This window comes from Astatotilapia calliptera, chromosome 12 (genome assembly GCF_900246225.1).
Source record: "Astatotilapia calliptera chromosome 12, fAstCal1.2, whole genome shotgun sequence".
Taxonomy (NCBI): domain Eukaryota; kingdom Metazoa; phylum Chordata; class Actinopteri; order Cichliformes; family Cichlidae; genus Astatotilapia; species Astatotilapia calliptera.
The window spans coordinates 19,577,066-19,588,166 of NC_039313.1; the positions used below are offsets into that span (position 1 = coordinate 19,577,066).

Consider the following 11,101-nt stretch of genomic DNA (forward strand, 5'->3'; position numbering starts at 1 on the left):
AAAAACATCATTTGTTTATACAAAAAAAATGCAAAAGAAAACATAGTTCGATGGGCAGAAGATAGTATTTTTGCATCAGAGATCAATTCTCAAAGAGCTATTAACTGAAAAGCACTTCCTGCCATGCTGTGAACTGTATCTTTAAAAAAGAAGTAGGAAAGTGGACAAGTAGAGGACAAAAGCACAAAAGGAGAAGTTGCAGGATTTACAAACTATTTACAGCAGATGAAGAATATTGAAAGTCATATCTTAAGAAACAGGACAAAATAACACCAAAGTCCCGAAACAGAACCTGAGACACGCCTCTGACCATTCAGTTTATCCATCTTCTATTCACTGAAATCTACTCTGAAATGGTCTCAGCTGTAAAGATGTCACCCTTAAAGAAAGAAAAGGTTGAGGCACACCAAATTACAGAAGAACTAGACTGAAAATCTGTTGGTCTGATGAATCCAAATGAGAATTTTTGGATATCAAACACGCAATGGATTACTATTACTATGGCTTCCCCAGAGCCCGGACGTCAGCATTATTGAGGCAGTGTTGGATCATCTTGACAGAGAACAAAAGAAAAGGCCTCAAGACTTTAGCACAGCACTGTATGGGCAAAAACATTTGAACTCAAATGTTAATGAAAAAGAAGCAACAGTAGGTCTCAAGAAATTCACTGTGGCAATAGAAGACGAATCTTTGCTGGGTTGTCTTGTATACAGGTGTAGTACTGTATGTATTAACTATTTTTGTTTTTAAGGGACAGTCATGACTTGGCCCTGCAGTATGCAGATGGCCAAGGCAAAGACACACTGTGACTACTGGGGGTCTGGTGGAGATAGTGTCTATCATTTAGGAAAATGTCATTTGTTGCAAGGCTCAAAGTGGGATATGAAGTCATGCTGCAATAATGCTTGAGGGGAAGCCATGTAAGGTTGAACATACCATGTGAATGGTCTTTTGAAAATTTTTGAAAGGACTGGTCTTTTAAGCAGGTACAAACCCATTTTAACAGAAATATTAATGATACAAAAAAAGAAGAAACAATAAACTGCTTTCAAACACACTTGCACCCTATCATCCACATCAGACAGTTGCTGGTGAGTTCGGAGGTCAGTGCAAATATAATTAGTATCTCTTTCCCCAACACTAACATCATTATTGATCTTTCCTCTGGTCTGAGTCATGTATCAAAAAATGTCTACACAGTTCACAGATGGAGTTTAACACAGTTCTAATACAGAGCATGAAACTGATGTGCTGCACATGGAGTTTATAGTTACTGCTAGATTTGAATTACATTGAGAAAATGCAATTACATAAAACCATAATACACTATAAATACAAAACTACAATATATGCCCAAAATAGAAAAATTATTTCCAAAAGTATGAATAATTGTGAAATGATATCAATAAAATGCTCGCAGCTGTCTTTTGATATGCATGTCTACTTTAAAATCCAATCCAAAGCAAACTGATTTAAGACTCAAAGCAAAAGGCAGGGAGGCAGCGCCAGAGGTTTTATGAAGATGAAGGCCAGATAAGGTAAACATTTGAACACAATGGCCTGCATGAGTTGATCATAACAAAATAAGTAAGCGGAGCCCCACAATACCACTGTGGAAAGCTGAACGTTCTGGTGATGTTGGAGAGGAAAATCCGGTCTTAAATACTGCAGTGGTGATGAGACAACACAGTTGTGTCAATAACCACTGCAGCTGCTGAGACGCATGCTTCTCAAAACCTCAAACCAACCACTGAACCTGGGACAGAGTAGGTGGAGAGAAACAATGAGAGTCACTGGTCTTCAGGACAATGACAACTCTTCTTAAAACATATTTTTATCATTATGCGTGTGCGTACTTGCTCTCAATTTTTTCCATGTAATTTGCAGTAATCATAATTTCTATTTTAGATGTTTTGAATTTCTCAAAGTCTTCACAGATTGTTTTCTTTTTGCGTACTGACTTGTGAAGCCAGAGCGCTTCATCATTGGGGCGTCACAAAATGAAAAACATCTTGGGACCTCTGTTGGGTGTGTGTGTGTGCTGAGAGGATACCAGTTACAAAAAGTTATAAAATCATCGATGGGACATTTTTGAGAGAATTGCTGAAAACCATTTGAGCGCACATTCAAAGGATGTAAACATACACTCACATTTACACTTGTGAGTCTTTCCACCTTAAACCCTGAACTCTCCCCCTAACCATCAAAACTAATTGCTTGATTCAATATCAAACCTTATGTACGTGCTCTTTCCAGAAGCTACCAGTTTCCACCAGGATCCCCCCCCCCCACACACACACACACTCTTCAACCCCCCCCCCCCCCCCCATCAGGCAGTTGCTGGTGAGTTCTCAGCTGTCTGTGCCCTAAATAGACCTCATCAGGAGCAGACCACCTTTGAGGGGTTACTCTCCACTAAATTACCAAATCTAAAGTTTGGGGTTTCTTTTGTGAAGCTTTAGATTATTCAACAACCCTTAAATTATATGTTTTTCAATACAAGTCGTCATAAACGTACACCAACCTTAAGCACAAAGCTGTTTTTTGGGGGGGTTGTCACTGTGGAAAGAACCCTTTTGGTCGCTGGTGGTCCACCTTAGTTCTGTCCCACCTCCTTGAGAGTCACTATAAATATAAATTGTGATACTGGTAGGGGGAGGTAACACAAGACAGATAAAGTTTGTAAGAAACACTCGGGACTACAGGTCCAGATCATCTACGCAGGAGGAAAAAGAAAAAGAAACCCCACAAGAGCAAAGAACAAAGAAGAGGACTGAAGAAGAGAGACTCAACAGAGATACAATCTAACGGTACAAAACAGCTTCCACACAGAGCTGTGATTCTCTTTTGAGGGACACTCAGGTATGCAGAGGTACTTAGTATAAGGGTAGACTATGGCTATCAGGGGAGCAGGTGGAGATAGTGTTGGTCATCTAGGAAAGTGCCATTTGTCTCAAGGCTCAGACTAGGGTGGGAGATCGTGCCCAAATAAGGCCTGAGGGGAGGCCATTTAAAGTTAGAGATAGCATGTGCATGGCCATTTTCTACGGGGGACCCAGGTCAGTGGGACAGGGATTAGCAAGAAGGTGAGAATGAAAATAATTTCTAATTGTATGTTAAATTATTTTCATTACCACTCTGTCGTTTGTTTGAATGGTGTGTCTTTATAACTTTGAACTGCTTGCACACTGCTTTTCTAACACAATTTAAAGAGACAAAAAGAGTCAGCCACGATCATTATATGTTCAGCTTATTTGACGTATTTGTTTTTCATCCAGAGAAAAAGTAAAAAGCTTAATTTAAATTTGATTGGCAGAATTTGTTAAAGTAAGCTTTGCCTGGTGAGCACAATAAAACAACACACAGGTTTGATTTTACATTTCACATATACATAAATATATATATATTCCAATTTTTTGCCAGATGGGAGACCCAATCCAGTTAAAAGAGGAGGGAAACAAACACTTTCAGGCAGGCGATATTGACAAGGCCATTGAGTGCTACACTAAAGCCATCAAGGTGTGCCAGGACAAAAAGGTGCTGGCTGTGATTTACAGGAACAGATCTGCATGCTACCTAAAAAAGGTAAGCACTCTGATATGGGACCAAAACTATATCAAACTGATTATGCTTGCAGGTTCTCTGACAAACTGTCTGTGATTGTCTCTGTTTTTTCTTATAGGAAAACTATGTTAATGCAGCATCTGATGCAACTAAAGGTAGAGTAATACGTTAAGAACTTTGAACAGCTGTAAATATTCAGTCAACAGCAGAACAAAAATCCATAGATGAAAGCTAGTCATTAACTTAAACAATTTGCCCTCATCCATAGCGATTGATGTTGATGCAAAAGACATAAAAGCTTTGTACCGGCGCTGCCAAGCTCTGGAAAAGCTGGGAAAACTGGATATGGCTTTCAAAGATGTGCAGAGGTGTGCCACGCTCGAGCCAAAGAACAAAGCCTTCCTGGAGACACTCCGCAGACTGGGAGCAGAAATCCAGTCCAAGGTCAGCATTAGGCAGATACAACTGCACACAGAGCACCATACAGGGCAGTAGAAAACTACATATACTACTTATCTAACTGCAATAAGTATCCATTAAACTCTAACATACAAGTAATCAGCAGGCTAAACACTGAAGTAATTTTCATGACTGTTCATGGCCATATCACCAAACAATATAAAATGTAGTCTACATAGCAGGAGCTTAGATGATATGATCATTTATAGTCATTTTTCTTTATCATTTTTTCTCTCCACAGCTGAAAACTACATTTTCCACAGATTCGAGGGTACAAAACATGTTTGACATTCTCTTCGATGAAGAGAGCGAAAAGGACAAGAAGGAGAAGGTGAGGATTTTCTAAACTTCCTATTTCTATATTTGTTGTGGCAACAACACACAGTTCACACAGTTTTGCTTCTTCAACCTCTAGGCCGCCAACAACTTGATTGTCCTTTCGAGGGAAGACGCTGGAGCAGAGAGAATTTTCCAGAATAATGGAGTGACTCTGCTACTCAATATGATCGAGACTGGCAAACCAGAAATGATCCTGGCTGCTGTCCGTACGCTGTCAGGAATGTGCACGGGACATAAGGCTCGCGTGAGTCATGGTGCATGCAAAGTGAAACTTTCAGCAACTCTTTATAAATATATAAAATTCCCATGCCGATGTCACCGGATGTATGATTTTCTTCCCATTTTCCTTACAAAACCCTTTACACTTACTGCAACAGGCAATGGCCATCATTCAGATGGTGGGTGTTGATAAAATGTGCAGCATCATGGCTGTTGACAATGAGGAGATTGCACTGGCAGCCTGCAACCTCTTCCAGTGCATCAATGATTCCCTCACTGGTGGAGATACACGAGAATATGGGAAAGAAGCAGACCTTGTTATGGGTATGAGAGAATAATTACAGTATGTGTAATAAGTATCGGTTAGATTTTCTACTTCTTTTTTCATCCTTACTCCTAAAAACACAGACTTCATTCCAAAAGGGCTCCTCTATTGGTGGTATTTTTCACTGTATTATTGACTGATGGACAATCTTTGATTTAATGTGTCTCCCCACAGATCCATCTAAAGACTTGAAAACTATTCTTCTTTCTCTGCTGGAGATGGTTGCCAGTAAAAAGGTGTCTGGCCATGGCAGAGACCAGGCATTAAACCTCCTGAGCAAGAATGTACCTCGCAAAGAGAAGAAGGAGATGGATCATTCCAAAAGCCTTTTCACTATTGACCATGGTGAGCCCAACACCTGATTCCCTAACAGATTCCCTAACACAGGCTTTTTGAGTGATACTAATCATTCAACATCTGTTTTTGTTTTTTCTTTAGGTTTGAAAAAGATCCTCAAGGTTTGTGGCCAGGTTCCTGAGCTGCCAGACCAGTTGCCCTTGACAGAGAATACACAGCTGATTGCTAGCGTGCTCCTCAACAAGCTCTACGACGACCTTAAGTGTGACCCAGAGAGAAACAACTTCAGGGACATTTGTGACGAATATATCAAGTATGTCCATGAAACATTCAGTGTTAATAAAGACACTATAAATGAGGCCCAGCAAACATATCTTGTGTAATAATCAGATTTTTTTTCTTTTCTCTAATTCTCCATTCATTTTCTAAAGATCCAAAATAGACCCCAAAGACATGGACAAGACCATTCATGCCATCAACTGCATCTCAGGACTGCTGCAGGGACCGTTCGATGTCGGTAATGCTTTAGTTGGTCGGCAAGGCATCATGGAGATGATGGTGGCACTGTGCGGCTCAGAACGCGAGGTGGACCAGATGGTTGCGGTGGAGGCCCTGATCCACGCCTCCTCAAAGATGAGCCGTGCCAGCTTCATTATTACGAATGGTGTCTCACTGCTCAAGGATATCTACAAGAAGACCAAGAATGAGAAAATTAAAATACGTGCGCTGGTGGTGAGTGTGCCAAAATGCAATAAAAGCTTACTTTATGTTTTTTTCTTTTGTCTCAGGGTCTGTCTGTCTTTATGCATACTCATGCGTCTGTCCTCTCCAGGGTCTCTGTAAACTCGGTTCAGCAGGAGGCGATGATTACAGTTTAAGGCAATTTGCTGAGGGCTCCACAGAGAAGCTGGCCAAGCAGTGCAGAAAGTGAGTATTCACAGAGACTCTGTACTAACTATATGCTAATGACAGTAATATTTTAAAAATACGATAAACTACCTTATAGGGCAAGGATGTTAGAGTCATTTTACAGCGTGGGCGAAATACAGCCCACTTTGACTGCCCTGCAAGTATAAAACATGAAGTTTTCGTTAATTCAAAGAAAATGTCAGCTTTTGGGTTTTGTTTTGTTTTTAGACTGTGAACAATGTAAGAAGAAACACACAAACAAACAAACAACAAAAAGAAACATTTCTATAGTAGAAAGTGGAAAAAAAATTAACTTTGTCATTTACTTGTTTTTGTATTACTTAATTACTTGAAAATACAGTTAAAAGTCTGTGCACTCCTTCACATTTGCTAAAGCTGTCTAGTGGCCAGTCTTTGCTGGGCCGATTCTGGCCCTAATCCAAATGTTTGACACCCCTGCAGGCTTCATATTTGTCAGGTTGCAATCAATGATTCATGATCATTTTTGACTTTTCTAGGTGGCTCTGCAATCCCCAGATTGATACCAAAACCAGGAAATGGGCTATAGAGGGTCTTGCATATCTGACTAATGATGCTGATGTAAAAGATGACTTTGTGGATGATGAGCCTGCCATGCAAGCCATGTTTGAACTGGCTAAGGTACGGAAATAACAACCTGAGAAAAACTCAGAAAAGACTAAGAGGAGACCTCTTAGGATAACCACTTCCTTTTCTCTGTGTTTTTAGTCCAGGGATAAGACGATCCTATATGCAGTTGCTTGCATCCTGGTTAACTGCACTAACTCCTATGAAAAGAAAGAAATTCTCCCTGAGCTGGTTCAGCTGGCCAAGTTTTCAAAACAGCATGTGCCTGAGCAACACCCCAAAGTAAGAGAAGAATGTAAAAGTCAGACCTAAACTGATGATTCAACAAACAGAACAGGAAATGTCACACACACACACACACACACACACACACACACACACACACACACACACACACACACACACACACACACACACACACACACACATATGATGCATTTTTTCTTGTCAGGACAAGAAGGACTTTGTTGACAAAAGAGTGAAAAGGCTGCTGAAGGCCGGAGTCACATCAGCTCTTGTTGTCATGGTGAAAGCAGAGAACATCATCTTGACGGATCAAACCAAAGAGATGCTGGCAAGGTGGGAAAGAAAAAAAAAGAAAAAAAGACTGATGAGGCTTAACAAAATATGTAAAACGACATCTTGTGACGTTTGTAGTCTGGAGGGGAATTCCAGTTTGGTGACAGCTGAATAAATGACATCATGACTCTTTGACACATTTTTTAATCTTTAGGGTTTTCTTGGCCTTGTCAGAGGATCCCAGAGATCGCGGTACTATTGTTGCCCAGGGTGGAGGAAAGGTAAGCAGTGTGAAAAAAAAAAATCAAAGTAGACTTGAATTTATGGCGCTCTATAAAGCCACGGTTAGATACATGGTCAGCGCAAGCATGATTTGTACTGATTAACTTAAAAAAAAATTCCACACGTGTACGTTACTGTTATTTAAACATATAAATGTGGTTCTGCCCTCAGGCTCTCATACCACTGGCTCTGGAAGGAACAGAAGCAGGAAAGGTGAAAGCCAGCCATGTCATTGCCAAAATAGCTGCCATTTCCAACCCAGAAATCGCCTTTCCTGGTGAGAGGGTAAGACAGAAGCTCCTTTGTTTTCTTCAGTGACAGTTTTGCCTGTGGCAATGATTTTTTTTAAATGGTTTAAATGAAAGTGTTTAGACTTGTTTTTACTTGGAGTCTGTGTCATAGCTATTCAGCTCTCACATCTTTTATTGTTTCACAGGTGTATGAGGTAATACGTCCATTAGTGAACCTCCTTCACACAGACAGAGAAGGCATGCAGAACTATGAAGCTCTGAGAGGTCTCACCAACTTGGCTGGTTTCAGTGAAAAACTGAGGTGAGATTTTTTTTCTTTTTAAGATCACATGAATGAATGGACACTGTGACATTAAATAACTCATTTTCTATACAACAGTTTGCTACATTCTGCAGATTTTTTCATTTTCAATTATAACCTTCATCTGTTTTTGTAGAGTGAAGATTGTGAAAGAGAAGGCTTTGTCCGAGATTGAGAACTACATGTTTGAAGAGAATGAACAGATCAGATTGGCTGCCACTGAATGCATGTGCAACCTAGTGACATGTAAAGAGGTGAGGACAGCTGCAAACACATATTGATGGACGACACACAATAAGTAGGCATTCCAACAGGTTGGGGAAAATGAAATGAACTCTGTATGCTTTAGGTGCAGGATCGCTACCTGGAAGATGGCAATGATAAGCTGAAGTTGCTGGTGTTGCTCTGCGGCGAAGATGACGACAAACTTCAGATAGCTGCAGCTGGAGCTCTGGCCATGATCACAGCTGCTCAGAAAAAGCTGTGCACCAAAATGACTCTGGTGGTATGTGCAACAGTTTACTACAACCCACCCCCTTCTCTGATTTTTCTTTTTGTATAGAGATATCACATAAATGAGGTAATTTTGAAAACTTTAAGAGGTACTCCTACAGTTACATAGTAGGTTTTTGGACAATAACACAGTTTTGCCTCTGTTACCGCTAAAGTGTATATACAAATATCTGTAATTTCTAAACAGTTCATGCAACACTTTTGTTAAGTCCCTGTGAACTAAAACTAAAAGTCTTCACTACAGTCACACCTTCACAGACTTACAGAGTCAGGTGTATATTAGCCAATGATGTTTATGTTTAAAAAAAACACAGTGTCACTGACAGAGTACCTTATCTGTACCAACAGACTTCCCAGTGGCTTGAGATCCTGCAGAGGTTATGCCTTCACAGCAATGTTCAGGTTCAACACCGCGGTCTTGTCATTGTTTACAACATGCTCAACTCAGACAACAGTGACCTGGCTAAGAAACTGATAGAGAGCGAGTTACTGGAAATCCTTTCAGTGGTTGGCAGAGCTGAGGACAATCCGAAGAGGCAGGAGGCCATTGATGCAGCACGCACATGTTTGGTCAAAGCTATGGATCTTGGTCTCATCAAACCCTTCGCCAGCCCTTCTTAAAGAAAAAGATCAAAGATCAAAGGACATTCTTCATTTTTCCCCTCTGTTAATCAGAGACCCCCCCACCCAAATAACTGTTTTTTCACATAAGTGATTTTAGGAGTCATCACCCTGACTCCCCATCTCTAAATACAACCCCTCACACTGTGAAGCAGGGATTATTTTTATATACAGAAAGGGGTTGCGTGATATAGGAATCATATATGTGGTGGGGGTTTCCAGCGATTGGTTTTGATAAAGCTGTAACTGTGTCTAAATGTTTAAAGACTGATGCATTTACATGTGTTTATATTTTGCCATTTGTGTGGTTGATGAGCCATAATACACCATTTAAATAACACCTAAATGTTTCAGTGTCTCTTTTTCTTTTCTAAACTCAGTGCAAATAAGCAGCACAGACTGAAAACATTAAATCAAAAATCTTTACAGATCTTTTTTACAAACACCATCTTGTATTTACATTAATAAATCTTTTTTGAATTATAATTTGAAGTAAGACTATCATTCCTCCTGAATAACTATATGTAAATAGACAAGAATCAAACATTTATGTTTAGCAAATACAAATTATTAGTTTTTTGGGTGTTTTTTTGCTCTTGGGTTTTCAATTCAAAATTCAAAATGAATAACTATGAAATGCAGTAGAATGTGTAACTTTGACACTCTGATTCATTGTTTTTATACATAAACTACCACATGTTTACAGGTAATTAGTATGTTTCCTTTAACAGGTTATTAATATGTAATTACATAGAAACAGGTAGTTTTGCATTTTGCAGTCATGATTCCTGCATATAATAAGCCATAACAATAAACATTATTGCCATTATTTACCATTATTGTTTCCTGCAAACAAAGAAGAATACTGAGGACATGAGACAGAATTAATTCCAGGATTACAAAAGTATATCTCAGCATGTCAAAGCATTAGGCAGTATTACCTTACTCTTTTTTTAGCTTAAAAATTCTAATCACTTCATGTCATTTTATTTCTAAGAGGTAATACTGTTACCAATACATTGATATACAGTTATTAATATACAGAGCTCGACAGTCATCAAAGAAATGAGTGCCAGCTGCTGGTCAATGTTTACCACAGCTGCAGACGTGCAGCAGTCCATGTGCTATTGCAGTTTATTCTTACAGTGTGCACTTTCACCCTGAAGACTACACAATATGACTTGCTCTTCCTAACTTGTGTTTCCTTTTCATTTTAAAGTATTTTATTTTAGCATAACAATCACTCCCCTTTCACTATTTTTGTCATTATGCTTGATTTATTTCAAACTTTAAATGTCCACTAGATTTCATTAATCCACAGTGAAGATGAAACATAACAAAGTGCAGGAACCTCTATCATCTTCTTCGTGGCATGCTCTGAATACACAGACAAGCATATCTTTGACTAGATGTGTAAAACTAAATGTTTTTTTTAAAAAAAAGTCAGTACCATGAAGGCTACAGCAGTAATAAGCACTATATGCATATGTAATATATGAATTTTACTATACGTTCTTGTTTTTGAAAGAGATCTTTTTATTTCAGACCGTCTCTTTGTAACCATGGAGAGAAGAAAGGAAGAGCAACGGTCTGGCAGTCCATCATCACTCTCAGCATCTGCATGATTTAATATTTACAACATCACAGATCTGTGATTATTTCTCTCTGCTCACATGATGTTCCTAAAAACTCTTTAATGAGTGACGAATTTGTTGGTCAGTTCATTCAACTTATTTTACTCGTTCCTAAAATTCTCTGGAACTTGGAGTCATTTTTGACCAACATATGTATTTCAACATGAACATTAAACAAATATGTGGAACCGCCTCCAGGCAATAATACTCAAGTGAGAAAGATCCTGACTGGAACCTGAAAAGGATCCAAAATGGCGCAACA

General features: G+C 39.2%; 1 protein-coding gene across 3 annotated transcripts; it reads left to right on the top strand.

Moving 5' to 3' along the window:
- The first annotated feature begins 2,640 nt into the window (after nt 1–2,640).
- Nucleotides 2,641–9,551, top strand: unc45b (unc-45 myosin chaperone B). 3 transcript variants are annotated; one of them, XM_026188541.1, is made up of 20 exons: nt 2,641–2,810; nt 3,424–3,585; nt 3,683–3,719; nt 3,833–4,008; nt 4,265–4,354; nt 4,439–4,606; nt 4,740–4,905; nt 5,081–5,251; nt 5,345–5,516; nt 5,635–5,935; nt 6,036–6,130; nt 6,631–6,772; nt 6,860–7,000; nt 7,170–7,297; nt 7,452–7,518; nt 7,691–7,804; nt 7,956–8,071; nt 8,208–8,325; nt 8,421–8,576; nt 8,933–9,551. In XM_026188541.1, the coding sequence occupies exons 2-20, from the start codon at nt 3,424–3,426 to the stop codon at nt 9,203–9,205; spliced, it is 2,793 nt and encodes a 930-aa protein (XP_026044326.1). In that variant the 5' UTR covers nt 2,641–2,810; the 3' UTR covers nt 9,206–9,551. The 3 variants fall into 3 exon arrangements, with proteins under 3 accessions (XP_026044326.1, XP_026044327.1, XP_026044328.1); XM_026188542.1 differs by having other exon boundaries at nt 2,802–2,862; XM_026188543.1 differs by lacking the exon at nt 2,641–2,810 and adding an exon at nt 2,913–3,086.
- The last annotated feature ends 1,550 nt before the right edge of the window (nt 9,552–11,101 follow it).